We start from the raw sequence: 27,411 nt of genomic DNA, 5'->3' as shown, positions 1-27,411 counted from the left end.
TCTTAAAATCTGGAGATTGATGTTTGCATTTGGGCCTTTTCTCGGTACACATGGACATCCGTGCCAAAAGTTACGCGTAGGCAGCTACGGGTCACTTTGTTGCCAGTGCTTCAGTTACGGCTGCATGATGCGAGAAAACGTCTACTTTGTGGAAATTGAGTTATAACAACGGGCACAAGAAGGTTGTGGGGATTCTATTTTATTCAGTCTGTCCCTGCCGGGCTGTCTGAAGGCGTCAGGCTGAAGTCCTGTCAACACAAACAGAGCCGATGAATTAGTGAGCAGACTTTCGGTTCCTGCCCCGTCTGTGCTCAAAGGGATCGTTAAATTGGATGTTTTTTTTTTTTTATTATTATCATTCTTGCTCTACTCTTTAGCACATGTTGGCCTAAAGATTATAAACATGCTATGCTTTGGTCATTTCGCTTTTGTCAAGGAAAATAACTCCCTGGTCCACATTTGCACAACTGGGAGATGTGTTTGCACTTTAGCTGACAATGTGCACTTTGCACAATTTTATATTCAAGGAAACAAGTGTTGCTGCCCTGCTGAACGTAGGAGAAATGTAAAGTTGCCAGGATAAATTCTGAGAAGCGCTTTACCCAACATTTGTATTTATCTGATGTAACTGAATCATCAAGAATCATTGAATGGCATTAAATTCAAGTGAATTTATTCTGGAATTTGTGAATCAAAAATCATATCAAATCAAGAGATCAGTCTGAAGTCTTAAGGTTATCCCAGCTTTAGTTCGGCGACTGCTATTTTTGAACAGAAACCTGCGTTTTTACGAGCTTCGGGCTCAGAGTTTGTAGAGCACAGATAATTAACGGGCTTCTAACGACAGGATGTGATCGTGTTGCCTTTTGGGGAGGTTTTTTTTGGAGCTTGACCCATACTACCACCTCCTCCAGACACCACTCCTCCAATTTGTAACACAGGCTTTCTGTCTAAAGCCAAAGCTGTGCAACATGTTTTTAGTTTTTTTTGTTTTTTAGTTTTAGAAGTCTCCTGTCAGAGCCACAGAGGACATTGCACAACCGTTTTCACTTGTTGCGTAGTATTTTCTCCAGACAAGAAAACTATAAAATCATTTAAGTGCCCCAAGAATGAAACTAGAATCCAGCCCTAGTATCTGAACGTTTTTGGCTGCTCATAAGGATGGTTTTGCTCATTCATTATAACCTAATATCAACTAATAAACCTCCCAGTGAACTGCAGTGGCTAATGTGACCAATCTCATTTTAATGGATCCTTGAAGTTAAATCTTGACAAATAAGCCTGGAAGGCAAAGAGAATATCAAAGTAACATTACCCCAGACTGCACATCACATTCTGTACTTGCAAATGAACTTACAAATTCATGTATTCCTCTGCGTGATGTCCATGCGGTGTCCGCTTTGTTTACTCTCTGGCAGCTTGTCAGTGTAACGGTCACAGTCAGTGTGTCAACGAGAGCGTGTGCGAGAAGTGCGAGGACCTGACGACCGGCCGCCACTGCGAGAGCTGCATTTCTGGCTTCTACGGGGATCCGACTAACGGGGGCAGCTGCCAGCGTGAGTATCCGTGGGCCATTCGGCCCAGCAGTAAATCAGCCGGTCGGTCCTTGTGCGCACAGCTTCATTTAACTTGGCAGTATTTTACAGTTCGGTTTTATGTCTGCCATTTTCCTGATTCCTGGCTGCACAGTAAAGCGTCCCCCTGGATATTAAAGATTTACTCCGCTCTGCAGCTAATACTGACAGCCAGTCAATCAGGCAGCAAATCAATCGTCCAGGTTAGCTCACCAATATATCACAACCTCAGTTTTGCATTTTTTTTTTCTCTTTTCCTTGAGCTCTAATTCCAAACATCAGTTTGACTTGAGACGCATTATGAGCAAAAGGTACGGACTTCATAATCTATACCTCCAAAAAGGAGATAATGAACAATTAAGAAAGATAACACATGTACATAAATCACAATGTGTTGCTCCACCAGCTGTTCCCCATTGTTACACGGATTTCTATATATTTTGCTGCTGTTTATTCCAGGAGGCTCAGTTGGTTTTAAAAATGATAAACGGCATTAACACAAAGGATGAGAAACGTTAACCTCCGTGCAGGTGTGATGAAAATGGCTCTCAAAAATCACCAAACCTATAACAGACATTTGGCATCTGTAACGGCCACAAGAACTGCGTCTTGGGATGTGGAAAGTCGCCTTTGAGTGGGGTAGTAGATGGAGCTTGTGTGGGAGACGCAGCGTTAAAGGTGGGTTCACCTCAATGCAGAGAATTGGCTCCTGAACTAAACTCCTGGATCGTGGTTGGACTTTTTTTTCCCCCTCCCTCGTCCTTTCATTGGAGAAGGAGCCAGTTGCCTATGTGCAACACAGTGTTGCAGACAGGGTTGCGCTGGCTGTCGTTTGTGCCCGTGCGGTGAGTCAGCATTTCCGAGTATCCGGCCCCCTTTGGAGTCTCTGGGTGCGGTTCTGAAAAGGACGACTCCCGGGGACACCTGCGGGACTAGAGAGCAAACGTCAGCAATGACGAACGGACCTAGAGGGGGACGCCTGGGAGAAACGGCCTGCCCGACCTGAACCCAAAGAGTCCTTTCTCATTGGATTTCAGAACTATGACAACGCACCACGTTGGAGCGTAAGTCGGTTCCTATGTTCACCTCGCAACCACAGCGCCTTCGGCCAAACATCGATAATTGACTTTGTATTATCGGATTTGTGGTTGTGTGTCTTGAACAGACTGAAGAAAGGAGCAGAGCTTTCGGCTGATCACCACCTGATGGTGAGTTGGATCAGGCGGTGTACAGGGGGCTGTCAGACAGACCCAGTAAGACCCACATTTTTATTGATGGTGAACTGCGAGCATCGGGCTGCATCTTGGGATGTATATTAATGTCGTTTCGAAATGGATAAATAGTATTCGAATCACAGTGTAATGAAACGTTTATAACATGTTGTTCTACTCCACTACAAAGAACAGGAGCAGACATTCACACTACACGAGAGTCAATCTGTCACCCTGCATATACAATATATTCAATATTATGTATCCGTTTCTTATTTGAATATGACAGCAGTGGTTAAATGTTTTGCCTTACTGAGACACTTCAATTTCTTTTTTTTTTTGTTTTTTTTGTTTGATGTTTGATGTTTTTTGCTCAGCCTGCAAGTGTAACGGCCACGCCAGCATGTGCAACCCAAACAACGGCAAGTGCTTCTGCACCACTAAGGGCATCAAAGGAGATCGCTGCCACCTGTGAGTTTCAAATTTTACGACGCTCATCCATCCCTCTGTCCTCCCGTGTCCTCCTCTGTCCTCCTCTGCCGTGCCTCTGTGCTCCTACACTTTCTTCTCCACTTCTGCTTGGTCTGCACTTTTAGGCAAAACCTTGAAACTGAAATATCTTAGTCAGCTACAATTAACTTTGGCTGGGGGAGTGTGGTTTAGTCTTTTTTTTTTTTTTGTCCATCACATGCATTATTTGTGAGACCACATGCTAAGATTTTGATAGCACACGAGAGCAGTACTTAGTGTCCTATAGAGGCCCCTTCAAATGGCCTCAAGCCTCAAGGCTGCGACCACTTGTCAACTGCGTGAACGTCATTCACTCGTCAGTCAATATTAGGAGTGGGAACTGAAATTTCTTGGGATGTTCTCTGAGTTTAAAGAACCACTTTATACAGTCAGCTTCCCGACTAGTCCAAAAAAGAGCAAGGTCATTTTATTTGCTATTTGTTGCAGTGCATTTATGTACTCAAGTGAGAATAAAAAAGCAGATTGTCGCTACTTTTGAAAAGATCCGTGTTGTCAGTCATGGAAATGTTAAACTTGATATAAATCTGTATTTGCACGAAAGTCAAGAACCTTTTTTTTTACATGCAAACATTTTGAACCATTTGGATTATTCTAGAAACGTGATTTTTAAAAACACCTGCTGGGCCACGTGCTAATATGTTGAGATTTTATGATAAGAGTCCAATACACACCATGTCCGGCATTTTTTTTTTTTGTTTTTTCCTTTTTTTGGCCCACTATAGCAGCCGCTGATCATTAGTGCTCTCAGCTATATTTTTAATACTTATCTAAACTTAGGCCTTCATTACTGTATGGCTTATGCAGATCAGGCTATTTTTGTTTTTTATTATTTTTTTTAATTGAATGGTCATCAGTATGCAGATCAGGCTATTTTATTTATTTTATTTCTCTTTTTAATAGGCAGAATGCATCTGTAAGTGATTTATTTCATTTGTCTTTCTCTGTTTTGTTTTTATTGTGTCTCTACTCCAGCTGATTGAAGGTCAAGAGCCGCGCCACTGTTGACTGTTGTGTTTTCGCCGCTCTCTCGGCTTTGTTCTCACCAGCAATTGAATCTTCCTGTCTCCCTTTTTGTCGCTTTCTCTCACCCTCTCTTTCCCCATTTTCCATCCATCTTACACCTCTCTCTTTCAGGTGTGAAGTTGAGAATCGTTACCAAGGCAACCCCCTCAAAGGAACGTGCTACTGTAAGTGGAATTCCAATTACCAACTTCAGTGAAGGTGGGGTGGGAAGAGTCGCACTAAGGAAGCACTGTGACGCCTGACTCTTCTCCCTTGTTCAGGTTAATGCCAGGACAGTTACATGGCTCCTAAATCAGAGTAGGTCTCAAGTAGTTTAACGTTTAAAGAAATAACAGCCAGAGGAGAAACAGCTTAATGGAAATAATCGGCACTGAGACGCAGATGAAAGTGAATCGCAGAGGAGTGAGTAGCTTTTGAAGGGACTGTTTTTCTCTTTTCCCTGCTGCGATGACAGTCATTTTGCCAGGGACAGTCCACGCTGCACACAAGTCTCTTGTCATTGTTATTTTCTTGTCAATTGTAGTTACGGAGAACATAATGATGTGGGACAGGTATTTCTGTCAAACCATGGAATTCAAGGAGCTGTGTCCTCGTGGTCCTCAAACACTTAACTCCTCATTGTTTTATAATCCAAAAACGTTTCTAACAGTAGGGAAGGAGCTCTAAGTAATGGCAGACCTGATAGGGGCGACAAACGTCTCAAACGTCTCAAACTTCTCAGACAGACAGACGAAAGGGGTCAACTTGTATCCACCAACGTGGTCTTGTAACCCTCTTCTCCGACTGAAAAGTCTGGAAGAGAATGAAGAACGTATTTTCAAGGTTTCCAGGTCACGAGAGCTGTGAGCAGTGTGAGACACACAGAGATAGGGCTCGGTCCATTAGTACATGTTTGACTTACTGACTTGTCATATATAGTTTTGGTATAGTGGCAGTGATCCTCAGCTATAGCTTAATGCTGGCTCGTACACAGCTATATAACCCAGCCCCTATCGTGAGTTTCATCACAGAACGCAGACCAAACTCTTCAGGTCCATCCAAGAAAGTTAATAGAATTGTGAAATAGAAAAAGAAAGGGGATCTGGATAATTTCCTGCCCCGAGCGCCGTCTGAAAACATGTTCTTGTGTGACTTTCAGACCAGACTGAACAAGTTATTATTCTTCTTCTTCTCTTGTAATCGCCTCCATGCCCTCCCACACCCACACCTGCGGCTTGATCGCCTCAAACAGACACGCTCCTCATCGACTACCAGTTCACCTTCAGCCTGTCGCAGGAGGACGACCGCTACTACACCGCCATCAACTTCGTGGCCACACCTGAGGAGGTACATATCTAACGCTGGACGCCCCGCTGTCACAGCAGCTGTCTCTTGTATTAGGATTAAAGACGGTGAAGTCAGCACCAGATGATGATGATGATGATGATGATGCTGGTGTTTACGTTCGCGAAAACTGCGTATCTGCTTAGGAAGAAAATTTTCTGAACCCATAGAGGAACGTTTTTTTCCTGCAGTTGATCTGAAAAAATCACCACATTTGGAGATGGATGCTTTTCAATCGACAGAGACAGGCATAGAAAAACACAAAGTAATTCACAATACAATTACACACACAATAGATGTAGTCTTCAAAATAAAAGCATCAACCATAATACTGTGATTACTTCCCCTTCTGGCTCCATTGCAGCCCATTTAGCAGAGGAGAAACAGCACAACAACAAACTCTTTATATCATTCTAGTATCTTTATTAAGTTACGAAAGACCCAATGAGGCTGAGACCTAATTTTTCAAGGAATACTTGAATACATAAAAAAAGATTTAACTACATAATTGGAAATATTACAACATGTCAGGCTACCAAGGGCGAAGAATGGATGGGCAGTGTGATGTCAGAGCGTAAATTGCACGCATCACACAATCACACAGATGTTTTCCCAGCCAACAAAAGCTTGTCCGGTCCTGTTTACCTGGCTGCAGCATCTGGAGCCGAAACTGAAAGACGAGGATCTGATTAAATATTCCAGATGGTATTTTTTTTCTCCCCGATGAAGCTTTTAGCAAATTAGCAGAACCGTGATCCCTTCTATCAGCGAGAGGTGTGCAAAAATAAATGTGTTTTTAGAGTCACGGGAAATTACATTTTTGATTGTGATCTTTTTTTCTGTAGTGTGATAGATGCCCAGTAGAAAATCACCGACCGAAAATGAGGCAAAACTTCCTTATGTCCTTTCAAAGCGCTTTAAATTTGCCGTCTTTGAAGGATTTTAGCCGTCGTTCAGAGAGCGTAAGGCCAAGACTTACTGCAAAGTCTTTTTGATGTAGTGCTTCAAACTCAACCACTTAAAAGAAATCAAAATTCAACAATGTCTGCATTATAATGTACATCATCGATTTATATATGTACAAATGTGAACTGGAGATTTTTAGAATTTTTCGTAATGGAGCCTCTTCAACTATTCATCTACACTGAAGCTATTTAATTGTGTTTGCGAGTTGCACTTAGAGTCATTTAATACATTTAATACATTTTCATCACTGATTCTTGTTCAAACATTTGTTTTGCTAATTCAGCTTCAATTGCCTGTGCTCTAGTCTGCAATACAGTAACTGATTGGTGCAGCTGCAGACTGGTGCTCAGGATCTACTGTAAAGCAGTGGGGCCGTTTTTATCTTTTTGTAAGTCACTGACTGAAACAATGGACCTCTGAATTCTGGCTCCACTGCACGTTTGTATGATATTTGGAACTAGAAAAAAGTTTGACACCAGTAGTGGTAATAGTGACGATGATGACTGCGTGTTTTCTGTTTCCTTTCTCCCTCTTCAGCCAAACCGGGATCTCGACATGTTTATAAATGCCTCCAAGAACTTCAACCTGAACATAACGTGGGCCACTAGCTTCACTGGTAGGTCTCAACAAACACTACTAGTGCTGATACAGTTAGGCAACAACAGATAATTGATTGCCACCAATTTTGATAATCACATAATCGTTTTTATATCACTGTAATTTGAAGACCTTTATTATATATATATTGACTGTTGGTCAGACAAAAAGAGCAGTCTCAAGATGTCATGTTGGGCTCTGTTTCACATTTTATTGACTAAACGGTCTACGAAAGAAATAATCAACAAATGAACTGATAATAAAAATAATTGTTGGTTGCAGATCCACACTTCAGAATAATTCAGTTTAACATAAGGTGACAGCAGGTGGCGGCTCCCTGTCCTCCGGTGGCCATGCCAGGTGTTGTCCTGCTCTAGGCCTTTTTCTAAAGTTTAGTACAGTGAGGAACCGTTGGGTCACATTATGTGTTTTGCTAAATGTTGCAGGTTAGGTAACAGGTAACAACCTGGTAATATTTTACTTTTGTATTCATGCGATGTGTGTGTGTGTTGACTCTACATCCAAAATATAAAATAAAATATAGACAAATAAAAAAAAAAATGATTTGGTAATTTAAACTCAAAAACTCATTACTTCTCCTTGTGTAATTTAATTGTTGAGAAATATGTTTGTTTTCCTAAAAACGGGAGAATTACATACACGGAGTGCTGTCACGTTTGCTTTGTTCATCTCGTATAGATGAAAAAATCTGGAATTAGAAGCTGATGGTTCTGGCTAAAGTTCATTAATGAGTTTATGTAGCACAGAGATAAACCAGTGAATATCCACTAACGTCTGTCTCCCTTACCTCACTCATCTATTTATCTCTACAATATGGCTTGATCTTACTGGTATCTTGACCTTCACCCCATTTCTGTCCACCTTCCATCTCTTTATCAATGCCCTCCATCATATTCTGTGTACGTTCTCTGTTCTCCTCCTCCGTCTCCATCCCTCCTTTCTGTTCTTCTTTCTGTCATTCAGCAGGAACCCAGACCGGGGAGGAGATCCCCATCGTCTCCCGGAGCAACATCAAGGAGTTCAAAGACAGCTTCTCCAATGAGAACTTTGATTTCCGCAACAGCCCGAACATAACGTTCTTTGTCTACGTCAGCAACTTTACGTGGCCCATTAAGATTCAAGTAAGCTTCAGTTCAGCTTCAAAATATTGGAACGACTTCATGTTGAAATAAAGTAAGACGTAGTAGCCCATTCATGCTGCTTGTTCAAGTAACACATGAAACATTTAATGTGTAGCATGACTTAAGAAGAGCATAAAATGTGATAAAAGCCCTAGTCAAGTAGAAGTTGAATACAAACTGTACTAGGCCTGAATATTCACTGCTTCTGCTTGGAGTCGATGTCATGTTTAACAGTGCATACGCACATGTATGATTATTACAAGCGACTGAAAGCTAATGTATGTACTCATGAATAAAAGCATCTCCAAAATGGCACAGTCTCCTAATATGCTTTCATGCACAGAGCTATCCCATATTCAGTATGTATGTATTTGTGCAACTGAATAAACACTTATACGCTCAGCTGCACATATTTTGTATCAAAGTGCAGCCAAGCTGTGGTCGATTTTCGCTGTGACTGGTGAGCTTGTCTGATTCACAAGCCACCGTTTTACTCTACAAACCAAAAAGTTGGCTGGTAAAATGTGCAAAATGTAAATGTTGGCAGCCACCAGTAAAATGTGGTCTGTGAGGGGGGGGGGTTCCTGCCCTCGATGTGCAGGAGCTTTTTCCCCAGTGTTGATGTGGCTCCTTGGCAGTAGTAGTGAATAGGGCTTTGTATATGCTTACCTGGTTGCTAGATGTGTGTGTGTTTGTGTCTGTTTGTGTGTGTTTGTGTGTGTGCAGCCGAGCTACAATCGCCGGTGCACTCGGTGAACCGCTGCCATGTGGGCAGTGGAGAGAGAACTGTCCCTCGGCATTAATCCTGCTGTACAGTGGCAGCAAGGTTGTGCGAATGTAGTAAATTCAGTGTTTAGCTAATGTACTCGCGGCAGCATAAGAGTCGACTTGTTTCAGTCAGTTGGTTCATTGTGTGGATTTTCCTCAAAGCGATAAATATGTAAAAACTGTTCATATGCCAGCTATCTTGTCGTCCTGATACGTGTGCTTCCATCGTTCATGTCCCTTTATATTGTTAACACAGTTTATATCATAGCTGTGGAAGATACATTTACATTTATCCATTTTACAGTCCTTGGCCATTGCGACATAGGGACACCAAGGTCTGTAATTTCCAGATTTTAGCTGGGGGGCCTTTAAAATGACTACAGACAAACTTTAAAAGTCCCATAAAATGGTATCATTACTTCCTTAATAGGGTGTATTTTAAAAAAAACAAAAAACAAAAACCGGATGTTGTGACATGACATTTGACAGTGACAGATTAATGCAATGTATAAGCCAATAGGATATTAGTTATGGAAATAAGGGCAGTTTGATTTGATTGGACGGGCAGAAAAGTTCAATTTTTGATCGGTCTTTTGACAAATTTGTTATTTAGACCTTCTAGTTCAGCATGAGGTCAGTACTGAAGATGCAGTATTTACAAAGTTTGTTTTCCGAAGAATTTCAAGTGCTGATTTCATGGGATCTTTGATATGCTCTGACTAAGCTGCGTTACCACCAGTGCTTGAGAGGGGGACTAGAATACCTAATACCCCATATAGCTTTGTACCGACCTGATTACACGTGTAAGCAACTGAGCTTTTTATGCAGGTTTTAAGAGTTTTTATCATACGTGTACATGCATATTTAGTGATGATAATGGACAGAATAAACTCAGCATTAATAGTAAGTTTGATGCAGAAAATGAATGCACTGCCAGGATTGGCTGGTGCCGGTGTGCGAGTACGAGGCACTCTGGCCCCGGCTTTTTGTTTGCTCTGTGCAGCCTGCCCTCCCTTGTGCCTCCCCGATCAGTCCTGGAAGTGATTTGACTGGTTGACCTGTGCAAGCTCCTTCCCCCTGCCCTCCTCCTGAACGGGAGAAAAAATCCTGCCTCCATGTTCCATAGCCTGCCTTGTGGAGGCTTTCAGTTGTCTCGGCTTCAGAGCTCCAGCTGCTGCCAGCCAGCCTCAGGGGGTCACCAGTGCAGCTCCACAGCAGAACAGAGCTGAGCTGAGTCGAGAGAGCCTGCCCCTCTGAGCTTCCTCTGGTCCAACTCACCTTCTGCCTTGCTGGGTGGGATCATGTAGAAGATCACCCCTGTCTTTGAAACTAAAGCACGCAGGTCTGCTAGCGTGTCATTTTTCTTCCTTGCACTCATGGAGCTTTACCTTCATCAGTGAGGTAACATTTTCCGCTCGTTTTTCTTTCTTTTCCTGCCACCGCTCCTCACCTCAGAATTATATTTTTACCATTTCTTCTTAATAACATCCCTTCATTTTTCATTTGTTGCCTTTTTTTTTTTTTTTAAACTCTGCCAGCCTTCAGAGGTCTTCTGCAGTGTGGCATTGGGATGTGTGTGTGTGTGTGTGTGTGTGTGTGTGTGTGTGTGTGTGTGTGTGTGTGTGTGTGTGTGTGTGCGATCGTAGGTGGTTGGTCCTCCAGTGTTGGCAGGCAGTGATCGGAGTGTTGGAAAAACGGTTCATAAACAGCCGAGAAAGGGCAAAGTGGAATGTTAAGTTGAAACACATGCTGCATTGAGAGTGGGCTGTTTGCAAGCTAAGCCCTCTCTCTCTCAGCTTTAGTGTGTGCAACCACTGTATATAGAGCTCTCTCTCTTTCCCTTGCTCACTCTCCAACACACCACCTCCAGGTTGCTTCTGTTTGCTGTCACGTGGTCGGATGTGGCGTTAAGAGCAGCGTGCATACCATTGTGTTTGTTTGTTTTTTTTTGTTTTTTTTTTTTGGTCCATTTGCATTGACTCCACTTGTCGCATTCACCACCCAACCTGTCGCATTCAATTACTGGTACATATTATTTAACCCCCAAAACTGAACAGTACAGCTCTATGCTCTTGGAGCAAATAGCAGTTTTCCACCTAATGTATATCAGATAAAATATACAGAACTTCTGAAAGCCGTAGATGTGGATTGCAGAAAAAACGCTTTCATATGGACATTTTGACCTATGAAAAATTAGGTCTTTTACAATGGTCAAAGTGACCATCGCAGTCGAGCAGGTCGGCTCATCAAAGCAAAATCTTTTGCACTGAAATTAGTAAGCAAGGAGTTACCCCCCCCCACACACACAATTTTCTTCTCTCCTGATGAAGAATAGATCTGAATTTAATGATGTTTGTAATGAAACGCAAATCCCAGACTAATTACATTAAAGAGCTGTGATCTCCTGTTCTGTGCCTTGTTGAACATGTCATGATATGGTAGAGATTAGAACAGCCTTCAATTTAATACCCTGCCGAGGAGTAGCAGCAGCTGTAGCTATCAGCTGGCTGGGCCGCTCTGTGTATCTGTGTGGACTGTATCTGTGTGGACTCTGTAGTGTTTATCTGGGCCAAGCATGGCGGCTTGATGGGTACGTCTTGATACTGATCAGACAGAGAGAGAGAGTAGGAAACGGAAACACAGCGGTTTTGCCAGCTTGCAACAGTGGCGGGTACAACGTAAAAGTCAGCCAGCTACTTATTATTCTAACACGAAATTTTATGTCAATAAATTAAATTAAAAAAACAAATAAATAAATACTATGCAAATTAATAAATATAAACTATGAAAATATAAATTGTTTTACCTTAAAAAATATAAAATGCAGATAAAATATTAAAAATTTACAGTAATAAAATAAATGTCATTTATACAAAACTTAAATGTGTTATAAATATAAACAAACTATATATATTAATAAATACAAAATGCATTCAGCTTTGTTCTACTGTCAGGCATTATTCTAGACAAAACTCTTGCAATTCACTTGAAAATCAATCAGCTACTCATTATTTTTCCAGCAAATTCATTCTTCACATTCATGATAATTGCATATAAACTAGATGAAGAGTTTACAGCCACGCTAGCGCGAAGGGCTGTAATTTGACAGTGCTGCTTTGGGCTAAATGCAACATCAGTATGCTAACATGCTAACGATGACAATGCTAACGTTAAAGCTGATGTTTAGCCGCTATCATGTGCGTCTTCGTTCACCATCTTATCTTAGTTTCATTAGCATGCTAACATTTGCTAATTAGCGCTAAAGACAGAGTGCAGCTGAGGCGGATGGAAATATTATTACTTTTGCAGGTATCGTAAAACAAAGTATTGCACAAACCTGAAACTTTGACCTTGATGAAAAGTAAAAGTTATTATAATTTCTCTTGAGGGAGTCACAAACGTACGCAACTCCATGGCAACTCCACCCAAAAGTCGGGGCATTTCACTAAAAACAAAAGGTTGAACCTCCTGGTGGCGCTAGTGGAAAAGTCAGGGCATCACCAAAGTCAGTAGGATACACCAGGGAACTGCGAGCGTCCGTTCAAAATTTGATCCATCCATCCTATACTCGGTGAATTCAATCTGGACCCAAATGGTGGACAGACAGACAGACAGGCCCATACTGCCATCCATACCGCCACGCCGCTAGCATTGCTAAAAAAGTATTTTAAAAATATGCAGAAAATATTTCTGGGGAAAAAAAAACAGAATCTTTAAACCTCTAAAGGATGGCGGGTTATTGCACTCCCAGAGTAAAAACGTACCTGTCACAGGAAAACATTAATCTGCATTTGGCTGGTGGCTCGACCAGTTTTCCCTCCGTTTTCACCATTACATTTAAGAAAGAATGTTCCATAATACGCACTGTCTGGCACATGGCCAAATTAGAAGCTACACATGAGCCCCCATGCATATAAGTAGCTCACACACACATATTCCAGCTCCAGCATATTGAAAATACCATTTCCTTCCGTCCTTTCCTTTTTTGTGGAACCTGTTGAGCAGCCCGCCCTCGCACCGATAACGACGCTTTCCTTCAAAACTCCGACGCGGTGCGAGCGGCTGTCAGGAGCCATTAAAGGCAGGATATTTTCAAGTCTTAATGCCCGGCGGCAGGCTTGACAGGCGCTGCTGCAAGATCCTTTGCAGCCCCTAAAGAGTCACCCTCTGCTGGGCACATAACGAGAGCGTCACCGAGGGCCGCCAGCGGCAGCCTGCCCTCTCTGTGACAAAGCACCACACACGGCTAATGCCTGAGATTAGCCGCTACAATAACTGTCGTCGCACATCTTCTCGGCGTGACGGCTCCTTCGTATTTTTCAAAATGGGAGTTATGCGGTGTCGACATGACGCAGAAGCAACCATCATTGCTTTTTTTTTTTTTTGTGTTGAGGAAGTTAGCGTTGACCTTGATAGGGGGGCTATTGTGTCATTAGATGAGAGCATTGTGTGCCTCTAATCACTCAGACAAGTAGGTGGCGTTGTTAGGCCCCTGTCGCCAACCACACCGGTCGACCGCACACCAGCTGTAAAGGCTCCTTTTAAATAATTCTAAACTATCCTCTTAAAAGAGTCCCTGCCACTCACGGTGTCATATAATCTCCGGTAGTTTTTCTTTAATCCTTTCACTTTTTCCTCCCGTTTACATTCATGGGTGCCGGAAGTTTAAAAATTCCCTCCAAACGATTCTGTGTTAATTGCAGGTACCTGACGGGCTTCTTACAAACTCGAAGTAGTGCTTTGTGGGGGGTACATGTTTTTGTTGGAGAAGCCCTGGAGGTGAACAGAGTCAGGACGGGTGGAGCCACTGCCTGAGAGTATTTTGGATTGTAATGTCAAAAGAGTGATGGAGAAGTATTAGGGGGAAAAGTAAAAATGGTGTTTTTACGGCTGTCCACATCTCGTTTTCATTTTAAACCTGCCACTGCCGAATTTTCTGTGCTCTCTTGTTAAGAAAAAAAATTATTCCATCTTCTGAAATGTGATTTTTTTTTTTTTTTGGTTTTATATCACTGTAATTTGAATATATTTGAGCAGTCAACTGCTGGTTGGACGTAAGAATTGAATATGTCACCCTGGGCTCGGAAGACTTCTGATGGGGTTTTTTTTTTTTTTTTTATAAACCTTATTTTAACCCAAAACACTTCACTGGGGTTAGAAATCTCTGCTATGGCCAAGATAGTTAGCAATAAACAATGACACAAAGTATTCCACAGAATCAGAATTACACGGAAATGAGATTATAAAGTCATCAATTACATTTCTAATACAATCACGTGATAGTTTCATCCTAACAAGAGCCTTCATGGCCATCGAACCATAAAAATAAATCGGACAAATCCAAAGCAATAACTTAATAAGACTGCACATCAAGTTTCTAAAATAGCCCAAAACATCGGCAGCCAGCAGAGAGAACAACCAGTTTCTACAAAGCCATTTTGTAGACGAAACCAGTCAATTCATAAAAAATAAAAATAAAAGAATGTAACTGATAATGGAAGTAATCATTTGTTGCAGTAAAGCTGCGTCACTCTGTGAAGGCTCGCAGTCGTAAACGGCCTATTTGTGCCCAGATTGACATCAAACACCTGGTCTTGGCAGCATCGGCGCCATAGCCGGTCCGCTGTGATGGCCAGGGAACTTAACGCACAAAACCTACCGCGATCCTCGCTGCTGTGGTCTCCTCGAAAGTTTTCTCTGGGTGTACTGGCACCCCGAGCTTCTCTTCAGTGTTCAGCGGTCTGGATCTAAATGATCACACTGAGGATTCGGCGCTCAGCAGTAATCAACGGCAACACATTAGCGAGCCAGATGGTGCTGACTGCACAAGTAAATTAGATCCTGGGCCCTTCACAAAACCCGCACACCCCACCGTCAACTCACCGCAGAGGCCAATGCCTTTGGCCCCATGTTGTTCTTGTGTAAAGTCACTGTAGATTTATACAGTTTTTTTTTCTCATGCATATACTCTAATTCTTGATCACGTGTTAAGTATTCATGGACTAATCTGACATGCACACAGCTGGGATTTCTGGCTTTTGTCGTTTTTTTTTTTAATTTTTTATTCCAGCCCCCCGCTTCTTTTTTCCCGTGGAATTGTATGCAAATCCCTGCTTTGCCGAGGAATAATAAGCAGGAGCGGTGATGAGTTCTGGTCTAAGGTGTCACCTCAGAGGAAAAAGTGTGTGAGGGGAATTCTGCCTCTGGCAGGGGGTGCAGTACCTCAGTGCTGCCAGAGAGAGGCAGTGTTGGGTTGTTGCAAAAATACTGCGGGGCATCTTTATGGGGGGTGGGGGGTGTAGGCGTAAGCGTAGAGAGGATGAGGAGGAGGAGTTACCCCTGGCAACCTTTATTAAGACAGGATGTTGTTAGTACAATTGCTCTTGTGGTGATTGCATAGTGATTATTCCTGCCCACGTGTGCAGGAATGAGTTCTGTTTTTTTGTGCGGGCTGCGGGCAGCTGGTGTGTTGCCGCTTTGACGGGCGCGTAGTCTGGAACGCAGATAAGCAGGCAGACTGGGAACCTCCCGGTACTTGAGAGCAAGGACTTGTGGGTACCATTAGGGAGCGAAAAAAAACAAAACCCCTTGGAAATTCCTTATCTTGAGACAGCGATTTGAACTTGTGAATAAAACAGAAACGCCAAACACAAACCACACGTACACGCCACGAGGCGACGCAGGCACAAGCACGTGTTAACACACAGAACCATAAATGTCATATGCAGTATACCATATGCACTGTTTAGCTTTGTGAGCAGATGCAGCATCATCCCTGCTGCTCATTTCTGTACCTTTTGTCAGATCTACAAGGTCGACTCCAGTCTGAAGCCTGCATATATGAGTGTATAATGCTGACCCCCCGTTTTCAGATGTCCCTTATTAAAGCAGATTCCTGACGCCGTCCATTGTCCTTTTCTCTCTCTCTCTTAACAGATTGCCTTCTCCCAGCACAGTAACTTCATGGACCTGGTGCAGTTCTTTGTCACATTCTTCAGGTGAGCACCTCGCCTCTGCCGTTCTGTCAATCCACCGACTCCACACCACAGATGTGTTAGTGTTCAAGTGGCTGCAGTTTCCCTCTGCACGTGTGTGTGTGAACCGTAGTGATGGATCACCAGAGCTGCTCCGCTGTGCCTGTGCACCAGCCATTACTATGAACAAGCAGCGCAGCTCACTGGTTAGCTGTCTGCACAAGCAGGCAAATGCAAACACATGCAACTCCCTCTTGTTTATTTTATTTACCGACATCATGCACACACGAGAACAGGCCCGCTCTTTTTTTTTGTTTGTTTGTTTGTTTGTAGCACCTCTGTAGTCTACCAGAGAAAAGAAGGAAAAGAAGAAGTCTATGAAAAATCTCTTCTGCTCTGTGCGGTGTATGTAGGTTAACCCGGCCCAGTATCTCCTGGAAACGTGTTCACATTCGATTCAGCAGCGTGTGATTTCTGTCAGTCACCCACCTTGCCGAGCCGAAGCGAGACAGACACGTAGCCCCGACGTACAGTTTGTAAAAGCAATGTGTGGCTTTCAGGGCTAGATTTCCACGGCAGCAGACGCGGGGCAACGTTATTTTTCCCAACAAAACCCAATTAAAAACACTTACAGAAGCTAATTTGCTCCGTAGAGCTGGAAGGTTTTATGATTCACTCTGGGACCGTGGATTTGCCGGTGCAGATGACCCCTTTGTTTTGATTTGATTTAATTAGCGGAGCTTTGAACCTGCATTTGTTTACAAGCTGTTTACACAACACTCAGATATTATCAACTTACGAAGTCGATAATAAACAGCTGCTTATTTATCAATCCAGTGGATGCCATGTCTCTGGTGACACAGTGAACGGGAGGGCGAGACTCACCCTCCCTCTTGCCCTGTGTTCATCTTTACTGGAGGGAGGCATCGGCTTCGGCGGCTGCTAAATGCTTCATTATGTTCGCCGGCTAGTCGCTAACTCGGCCCGCCTGCCCTCCGGTGCTGCGCAGGCAGTGAGTGGTGCTTTTATCAGAGCTTCTTCGCCGAAAACAGCCGCCTGCTGCGGGCGGGAAGGACACCGAGGAGAGCTGAGAGACTGAAACAACAGCAAAGTCTCAAACCAAAACAAGGAGCTGAAAAAAAATGCCGAAGCCTTGTTAGAGCTGAGGGTAACTGCGGAGTCGGGCCGATCACTCTCTCTGGCTTCCTTACCACAGGTGACAGCCTTAACAGTAGACAGTTGTTTGATCCACTGTTAAGGTAAACATGTTTATTAGGGCAGCTCCAACACAGTTTTGCCGTAGGTCCCTGGACACAACCAGTCTATAGCTGCCATCTGCAGAAGTTGTAGGACGATGCGGCTTAAAAGACACTGGCACCGTTTAAAGACATTAATAGTAACATGATCTGGGGTTTTGTCGGCCTTCTGCCTGACAGCCTGGTCGGCTAACTTTGAAGCCAGCTTTCCCCTTGCCGTTTTCTTCTCACTGTATGTCACTATCACATACAGTCTCCGTCTCTGCCCGCTTCAACGGCCCACTGCCGCTGTGTGATATTTACAGCCAGTCCAATATTTAAAACTGAAGAGACTGCAGACGGAAGCGCAGTGTGTGTGCATCACTTCGCGCCATCTTCCTGTGACACATCTGATATATCGGGGTGAATCGGCCTTGGATCTTGACTGGAATATAAACTACATTTCCCAGGGATTGTTGGCAGAGCAATATGCTGCTTGCTAATGATGGAGATCATGTAATGATGGCTGTGCTGCCAGGGCCGAACGCACGTGCATGCGTTGAGTTGTGATGAATCCCCAGGCCTCTATTTCACTTCTTCGGGAACTGGTGTAATGTGTTATTGATTTTAGAAATGAGCAGGGCCAAATACTGGGTAAACAAGTGTGTCCCTTGCATGTCTGACTGCATGTGTGCTTATCTACTTCTCTTGAATATCCTACATGTTTGTTTGAGTGTGTGTGTGTCTGCTACCCAGAGGACAGCTGTAGGACCTTGTCATGCTTGTGTGCCTTCCGCATTGTCCTGAAAAAATAGCTAGTTATTCCAAGTCATGCTGCTTTATTGATCCAGCAGCCATGTAAAGGCGGAGAGATTTGATAGAGCTGATTTGAAGGATTCTTTTTGTATTGTTTCGTAACCAGCCTTTTCCAATACACTGGTGTTCAAATACAGTATGTTTCAGCACCGACTGACTATATCAACTTCCTGGCTGAGGTTTATTCTGGATGGTATTCAGCATTAAAAGCAGTAGGACCACAAGTGCCGTTACGCACCTCCGCCCCCTTTGCACACAAATGCTGACCCTGCAGTTACTCGCCCATGATGCTGGTATGTTTATACACGCGCGTCAGCATTTGGACCTTTGCATGTCCGCGTTCAAAGCATGGAGCCCGTGCCTGCTGTGTTCAGGAGGGAGGCATCATGGCAATCCATAAGGAGAGAAACTGTCTCTCTTCTTTCTTTCTCACTTGCTCCCTCCATCTTTTTTCTTTACATTATCCGTCAACTTTTTATCGTCTTGCCCTATTTTTTCTTTCTTTTTCCTTCGCTTGCTCGCCTTCCCTCCTTCCCTACCCCTCCTTCACTCATCATTTTTCCCTTTATTCCTCCCCCTTCCCCCTCTTCTTCCATCCCTCGCTTTGCCTCTCCCCTGCCTCTCTCCCATCTCCCTCTTTCCCTCCCCCTCATGCTCCCCTCCTATAATTTTCCTTTCATCTCTGGCTCACCATCTTCCGTTGTGTTCTCCTCCTCCATTGCTCCCTCTGCCTCCTCTTTTTTTGTTCCTTGCTCCCCTCCCTCGGTCTGTCTCCCTTGTTCCATCCCCTCCTTCCCCTGTTTTCTTTCCTCCCAGCCTCCCACCACTCCCTCTGACTTGCTCTTAATCCCACAGCTCAGTCTTTTTTGATGTGTGTGAGCTGCCTGCCACTGATTCCGCACAGATGAGTAGAGACCTAAAGTTAGCGAGCTCGCAGCCTTGTCCCTGTTTGCTCCTGGTTCTTTGGGCGCTGCATTGTTTGTGTTGCAGGGGAGGAGAGGGATGCTAATTAACGTGAAAATTGTTTGCTTTTCTTCACTCCGACTTTCTCTGTGTCTTAATCTCACTCTTTCTCACTCTCAGTTCTTTCTCTCTCTGTGCCATGTTCCCCGTGGGGACAGATGAAGGTGGTGCCATCCCGTTATCTGCAGCACCAGCACAGATACCCCCACATGCATTCTCCAGCCACAAAACCGATGCATTAAACATCAGCTGTAGCAGCAAACAGATGCATTCACATATTCACATCCAGCTGGCCAGCAGTTTCTCGCTGTGGACTCATTTCTTGTGAATCATGGCTTTTAAAAGTGAATTAAAAACTTTTTCCCTGTTTGAAATCAAGCAAAGTCAGAGATTTGCAGAGCCCCACCGTTTCTTGAAAATTGAATGTTTTACAGAATTTGTCTCTAGCTGAGTTTTCGTCCAGGCCTGGAAAGGCCCTGGAGAATTTCTGGAGAAATTTCCAAAACGTTTTTGGAAACGCATTGGAAATGTTTCTTTTCTCAAGCTGTCATGTTTTTAATTTTAAACTTGGATGCTGCCGAAGCGAGCGCCCTTTGAAGTAATAGTGACCTGAATGACAAATTTCTTGGCTACATAAGTCCAAACTGCTGGATGGAGGAAGCTTAAAGAGCTATCATAAAATGCACCTTTTTTTAATAATGCATGCTGGGACATATTTGTCATGGAAATATTACTGCAGCTGAGGCTATTTTTGAAGTCTGATTTTATACATCATCTTTTCTCCCCCAGCCAACTAGTTATGAGTTCCTTCAAAAGGGGGAAAAAAAAAAAAAAGTTTGTTTATCTTTTCTAAATAGTTTCTCTTCTTGTTTACGAAGCAAATGTTCAGCAGTAGCTCAGCAAAGGTGCATTTGAAAGTGGGACTTGACATCCCCGCGTGTCTTGGAGAATTAATGGTACTTGAATATATAATTAACAGAATTATGCAAGAACACTTTAATGTCCTATTCAGCCAAGTACAGATATTTCAGTGTAGCTCTGAGATCTGTAAAATTAACCATTTTACAGCAGTGTGGGCAAAACAGGAAATATAACGTTTTGATGTAGCTGAAATTCCAGAAAAAGAACAAGGTTAAGAAGCAGCGGGAAAACTGACAGTTTTTGAGACAACCCTCAGCTTTTCTCATCTGCAGAACTGGGACCTCTGTTTATTTTTATTTTTGATGGATGCATAAAAGTGACAGTTTCTGAACTACTGTTCTAAAATACTGCGCCCACATGTCGGCCCTCTGTGGTGTTTAGTTCTTGAAAAACTGGACTTAACGTTCTCGTAGTCGGCGCGGCACTGAGGCCCGATGTCCCAGAAATATTCCGCTTCCTCTGAGAGCTTACCTCTGCGGCACATCTGTGCTGCTTGACGGCGAATATTAAAAGAAGTCGTGCTTTTTTGTGGGCACTTCCATCCGACACGAGTCCTTACTGTATATTCTTAGTACATGAGTGGTCCCCGTGGGACATGAACCCTTGCTGCTACCAGTGTTGAGAACCCCTAAAGTGTCCTTAGTCATACATACTTGAGTGTGTTTCCTCAGACTCTTAAAGAATAGGTTCTGATTTCAAGTCTATGTTAATACAATACTCACATGTCATATGCACAAAGAAAGAGTTACAAATTACTGCAGTCGACCCTTGTCTCCGTGCAGACTGTGATCAGTGTCTTTTGTAGAGTGACTACACGGCAAAATCCCCAGTCCTGAAGTTCACCTGAAGTTAACGGGATTTCACTTCGTTCCCCGACTCTCATAGCGTATGGTCTTAATACAGCAAAAGCATTCTCCATCGGGACTAACCACTGTGGTGGAGCTTACTTTTGTGGTGCAAATGAGCAGTAAGTGAGCATATTAACCAGACAACAGGCAAGAGATTCTTTTTCTTTTTTCACCAACACACAGATTGTTTTTAGTTTTAAAATTGATTTAGTTACTTGGCTGAAGCAGAGTAAATTTGCCAGCGACGGTTGTCATAACTGGTGAAATCAACAGGCTGCGGCTAAAACTTGCACCTGCCAGAGCTTCTTGAGACACTGGTAATTTGGTCATTTGTGATTATGATCATGGTTCTTGCGATATGAAATCTCTCTCAAGATCAGTGCATGAGGCCAATCATGTCGTTCACTCACCAGTATATGAACCGGTCGGGCACTAAGGTGTGTTTTGAGACAGTCCCGCATACACCATCCTGCTGCTGCAATACTCACTTGAGGACCAAATGTATACTAATCCCTCGCAGAGAAATGGTCCCCAACAAATGCACTGTTAAGTCCTGTTTGAGTGACAGTTGCTAGAAACTACAACGCCCTACTGTTGTAGGACACTTTTTTAAAAGCTGTATGTCTTCAGTAGGAACCAATAGGCTTGGGGCTGAGCACCACAGACGGGGTTAGGAGTTGCTAAGTATTGAGAGATGGACTAACGCATTGTGGGTTCATGTCTTTCCACGTGTTTTGTTGACAGGATTTTGTGACGGCATCATTATCTATGGCACCACGAAAAAACATCCCAGTCTTTTCAAATCAGTTGACAACCTAATTGTGCACCAGTTGTGACCAACACAGAGCTCATGTGAATCGGTGCCAGGCAGCCTCAACACCCTTGAAAAATGTCATCCTATTTGAGACAAATTATTAAAATCTGAAACACATTTAAAAAACATCATTCACCCCACTTTGCGCCGTGTTATCACGATTATGTAGTTAAAATGATTGGTGATTTCTATTGCTTTCCCAGCTGTTTGAACGGGGGGGTTGTAATTTGGTTGGGGCAGAGGCATTTAGAAGATGGGGTACCAGCAGGTGGGTGTGTGGTTGGCTGGGATTTGATGATGTGAATGAATCACCCTGCTGCCATCAAGGAGACTTAAATTCTCGCTTCTGGGACAACGACGAGCTTGAGTCAAATTTACATCAGAGTGAAGATGAGCTTTCACTTGGGGCTGTTTTTTGTCAACATCTGAGGCGCCGGTCTTCACTGCTGTTGTTCTGTAGGCAACTTTGTCACGAGTTCTTTAGCCTTTTGTGTGTGTGTTCGTGATTACGTTCAGTTGGCATTTTCAGTATATTGGCACCGTCATCAAAATCTACCTGACGGCGGTTCCTAATCACTATCAGAACCCCGAGTACCACCGTCACTACCACACTAGCATCCGCATGCAGCAGCAGAGGGCGAGCAGCAGTGTTATTCCACTCACTGACCTTGGCCTGAACCATTTACCTCGTTAGAGCAGAGACGTGATTAGTGGCGTCACTCCCGGGTCTATTGAGTTCAGCATCCCAGCCATGTATGTCGCTCTTATCCTCTCTCTCTGCCTCCCACCTTCAACTCCCCCTCTACCCGGCCTTCCATCCTCCCTAACCAGGCCTTTAACCTTTTGAGCTTAAGCTGCAGCAGTCAGACCATGGCTTTTCACCACTGGGTCTGTCTCCTGGTTATACAGCGGTCTGCCCGCTCTTTCATTTGCATTCTCAGTTGTTGTTTTTTTAATGATACCGGTGCTAAAATTATGCTTTTGGGCAAGCTAGCTAATTAGCTAGCCTCCCTGTGACATGTGTTTCAGAGCACTGGTAGGGGGGCACTGAAAAACTTTGTATATTCGAATCGGCAGCACGGGTGTTTTTATCTTAAATGGTCAGTTCACCCAAATCACAAATACGTAGCCCTCACTAGCCCTAGTTTTGTTTTCAGTTACTCTGCATAACCTCGCTGTAAAGCATTGCTATAGGAAGTATTTCTACTATTCATAAGTTCCAAATGCTTTGTTATTTTAGTGTAGCTAACCGTCAAATGGACACTATAGGAAAGCGCTGAAAATGACTTTGCTGTTGGGTCCAGGAACTGGTCCAACTAGAACTTGTCCAAAATCAAGAGAAGGATGGCACCCCAAAACAAAAAAGAAAAGAAAAAAAAATATATATATATATATTATATACATTATATATATTATATATATATATATATATGAGAGAGAGAGAGGTTCGATGTTTCAGGCAAACTTGCATCTTTAGCATCTGGCAGTGCTTATTGGGATGCTGTACTTCTCTTGATTTTAGCTTTTGCGGATCAGCGTCACCCATTTACACAAACTGAGGTTAAGTGCCTGGATTTATTATCATTTTAGAACTTGTGCCATTTCCTACCAGTTTTTTTTTGTTTTTGTTTTGGTACCCAACCATCATGCAGACCCGACCGCTCTCACATATGGCTGCACAGCCACCCGCACATGCGCACACCTACCCAGCCACACAACATCGTTTTGGGACTCCCTGTGTTGGCCCCAGGCTCTGAGCACAACCAAGTGGCAACTCATGCATATTTTGGCAGCTGGAAGTGGCCTGCAACAGAACATAAATAATTCTGTTGTTGTGATCATCATCTCACTACTCAGCCTTTTAAACACATCTGCAGATTTGGACGTTGGCACAGAAGTTCTCTCGGATGCACACAGTTGTTTGCACACAAACACACTCAGACACACACATGTATGCACTGAGAAACACTCAATATTCAAACACAGGAGGCAGCTGGCCACTCAGCGGCGCCGTGTGTCCTCTCAGCTGTATGATTGTCCTTCACATACACACACACACACACACAAACACACAGCATCTGGGTCTTTTTCTCTTCAAAGCTCCAGACTGCAGTCTGCATGAGTGCAAGAGTTGGGGGTCAGCTCTAGACAATCAATTCCAGATTCCATTGAATTAGCGACTGCTTTACTAACGACAGATCATTCTCAGTTATTTCCCCCGCGGTATGTGGTCTTAGTGGATTCGTCATCAAACACAGAGCTTTTCTGTGCTCAAACTCGGAAAGAGATCCATCGCCGCAGTTAGTTAAAAAAAAGGAACGTGACAGCGACCCCAACTGTGATACGTGCCGTGGAGCGGACATGCTTCCTGTTCCCTCTAACACAAGTTAGTGTTTGTGTACAAACGTCAGCCTGCGTCAGCATCACCGGCTGAGGTGACAGGATGGGTGATAGGTGATTGACAGCAGGACAGAGTGTAGAGGACTCTGCAGCACAAGACCTGAACTTAGCTGCGATTTCATCCATTCATCCAACTATCAAGCCAACTTTGTTCAAACTTTTTTAAAGGTTGAGGTGCTTAAACATAGTATAGATAGATTTTTTTTTTTTTTTTTTGTTTGTTTACAGTTTATAGATTAAACCACTGTTTCCCAACATGGAGGTCAGGACCCATCCGAGGGGTCGTAAGATGAATAACAGGATGGGAAAGTTCTGTTACATAAAATTGTATTCATTTTTTTTAAGGATAGTTTTCCCCTTTTTGAACATTTTTAGGATGAAACAATGTAGGAAAGATGAGTGTGAAAGTTCATTTGTCCTCGTCCTTTTTCTGATCTAATGACGTGTGAGTGCAGCTCCGTATCTCTCTGTATTCACTAAGACATGCCCCCGTTGGAGCAATCCAATCCAATCTGAACGATTGTTAGTTGTTAGTTAGTTGCAGCTCTTCTCTTTTCCTTACTTTTCCTACACTCTCTGTACATACTATTAAAATGTTCTCATGTGTTCACACACACTCACAGCTCCCCAATCATTTCTTTCAAACACACACTAACGCTCGCACACACTCGGTGATGTGTTTGCCCTCAGCTTGCTCCTTGGGGTGTTGGCTGACATCAGGCTTGCTCTCCCTCTCCCTCCCCGGAGACACCCGAGCAAGGGAGAGGGAGGCAGAGAGCTACTCAACACACACACTCGAGCCGGCTGCCTGCCTGTCCTGAGGGGCCTCCCTGGGCACTCAGCAGTGGCTGCCGCCAGCGCTGTGCCAGAATCTCCTCAGCTCTAAGCTTTCTAGTTTCTCACTCTCTCCATCTTTATCTGAACCTTTGCTGCTGCATCAGTGCCTCTCCGTTTACCTCCCTACCAAAGTATACTCTCAATCTCTTCCTTCCTCCTCTCGTGCTCTTTTTTTCTTCTTCCCACCCTCTGCCTTTCTTATTCCTTCCATATTTCCAACCTTCTCTTCATCTTCCTCCCCGGCCTGCTCTCTTTTCCCGCTGCCCCTTTTCCTTCTCGCTTCCCCCTTTCTCCCCCACCTCTTGCTCCATCTCCCTTTTTCTCCCTTTCTCCTCTCTCTTGCATTCTTTAACACTCTCTCTTTGTATCTGACCTCATTGTCAGGTCATCAGCGAGGAGCCGGAGAGAGAGACCCGAGCCTCATGACTAAACCTTCTCCCTGATAGGTCCGCATGATGCTGAAAGCTGCTCTGCGTTCAATTAATAATAAATGAGTCGGATCAGTCGGTTTGACTCGCAGCGTCCGCTCCCTCCTCCTCCTCTTCCTCACCTGTAATGAGTGGGGAGGAGAGAGACAGGAACGTGAACTGGGCCATAATGCGCACCTGGGGTGTCCCGAGAGGGAGGCAAAGTCTTTTCTTCCCATCTGATCAGCCTCGTGTCCGATCCCTCCCTCCGTGCCCGTTGCGTGCGCTGTCGGGCCCCTTGTTGCCTTTTCTGTCGAAATAAGTTTCGACAAGTTTGTACGAGCAAAAAGCAAATGCCTGTGGGGGAAAAAATACAGTGGCGTCGGACTTCTCATGCACCAGGCCCTATTGCAGGATTTTCTGAAATATAACATGACTTGTGGTGCAGCCCTTATTTCTTCAGTTCATTGTTTTTTGGTCAGATCTTTACCTGTTCAGAAAGAACAGTGTGAAGCCTCGGCTTTCGGAGGTTTTTAGAGGGAATCTGCTCCTTTATTCAGCAAATGGTGTCTAAATCCTCACATTCCCCCGGCTGCTTCTGTCCCTTTTTTCACTGCAGCTGAGTTTTTGTCACCACTGCTGCTTCGTTTCCTAGATTATATCTCAGACAGGCAGTGTTCTCACCAGCAAACAGTCTTCCTATAAGTAACTATTAGTACACTCATTGCAGCTGCAGTGGTCAGATTTACCGTGTAAAGGATGTGTATTAGCATAAAATGACTAATGGTTATTTCAGTCAACTTACAATTTTGAAAAATTGCAATTTTCAGACCACAAGAGCTGCAGTTTTAATTAGTTGCCCGTCATCTTAACAAATTTTAAGAGGTGAAATGATAACTGCCACTGGCAAATCTGATAATCTGTAACTAATTAACATCTAGGAATTGGTACCAGGGGTAGTGAACAAGGCTGTGTAAAAAAACAATAAGTTCAGCGAGACAGGATGTGCGCACACTGTAGCAGCATGCTTCTTTTTTGGTTGCAAGTCTGCCATCCTGCTTTTAAGATCATTCCAAATTAGATTTTGCTTTTTGTCTCCTTTACCAAACATAAAAGGGGGAATGTAGTCGCTTTTTTCCAGCTCCCATTGTGAGGGGAGTGAATAAACAAACAATACAAAGCTGCAGAGATTATACAGAAATTTGTATTCTGTGAGATGCTCAGCCCGGCTTCTATTTCAGGGGGGTTACACTTCCTGGAAGCGTCCCACCCCAAATGGTGCTCCAAGGTTTAGTGAGAGAATGGGACCTCTGAGCAACTGCCGGTTAGTGTGTGGTTCAGTGGACAAACTTATCGGCCTTGGTGGAAATGAAACGGCGTTTGGCTGGTGAGCAGGTTTAATTTTCCTCCCGAGAGTAAAAGCAGGCGCCCCGGCAGCTGGATTAGTATTCAGATGGCTGCAGACAACAGAGCTGGTCTGTTGGTGTTTGCCCCGTGGCTGTTGTTTTGCTGTCGGGTTAGCCAATGACACGTCAGTGCTCACCTCTCGGGCCTCAGCAGCTCGTGGCTATAATACACTCTCTCCAGCTCTCCTTCCACACTTTGGTCTGCCACTGAAACAGAAACCTCAAATCAGTTGTTAACCTGATTGGATCAATAAAGGTTGGACGTGTACACTCTTTGTGTCAATTTTTTTTTTTCAGTTACATATGCATTCCTTGGCCATGTTTTCCCACTGTCGGTCTTTTGAGCAGCTCGACCAAGACGGTGTGTTTCAGGTTTGAGCTTGGGCTCACTCATTCTACCTCATGACATGAATGACCATATTTTGCCCAGGATAGGGGTAGTATGAGACACCGTCTCTTGCAAGAATACCACCCACGCTAGATCATTACCGTGAAGAATTTAACCTGATAATGCTTTTCAAAACAGAATCAAGCTTGAGAGTGGGGAAAAGATGTGTATGTCTCTTCCTCTCTCCAAATTTTCTCCAGTTAGGTTGCAAGTCAGTAAAGCTTCAGGTACAAGCTTATTTCTCAAGCTTCTCCTTCTTTACCTGTT

The 27,411-nt window shown here is 43.7% G+C and overlaps 1 protein-coding gene across 1 annotated transcript in view; it reads left to right on the top strand.

Moving 5' to 3' along the window:
• The window catches only part of atrn (attractin), a 132,636-nt gene that overhangs the window by 46,661 nt on the left and 58,564 nt on the right, over window positions 1–27,411 (top strand). The window contains exons 19-25 of the mRNA XM_040136426.1: window positions 1,419–1,556; window positions 3,163–3,256; window positions 4,451–4,503; window positions 5,571–5,665; window positions 7,166–7,244; window positions 8,210–8,367; window positions 16,072–16,133. Coding sequence (XP_039992360.1) covers window positions 1,419–1,556; window positions 3,163–3,256; window positions 4,451–4,503; window positions 5,571–5,665; window positions 7,166–7,244; window positions 8,210–8,367; window positions 16,072–16,133 — 679 coding nt within the window. The remainder of the gene's footprint in view (window positions 1–1,418; window positions 1,557–3,162; window positions 3,257–4,450; window positions 4,504–5,570; window positions 5,666–7,165; window positions 7,245–8,209; window positions 8,368–16,071; window positions 16,134–27,411) is intronic.

This window comes from Xiphias gladius, chromosome 10, assembly GCF_016859285.1.
Source record: "Xiphias gladius isolate SHS-SW01 ecotype Sanya breed wild chromosome 10, ASM1685928v1, whole genome shotgun sequence".
NCBI classification, from domain to species: Eukaryota; Metazoa; Chordata; class Actinopteri; order Istiophoriformes; family Xiphiidae; genus Xiphias; species Xiphias gladius.
Note: the sequence above shows the minus strand (reverse complement) of the source record. Positions and strands in the feature narration are given on the sequence as shown.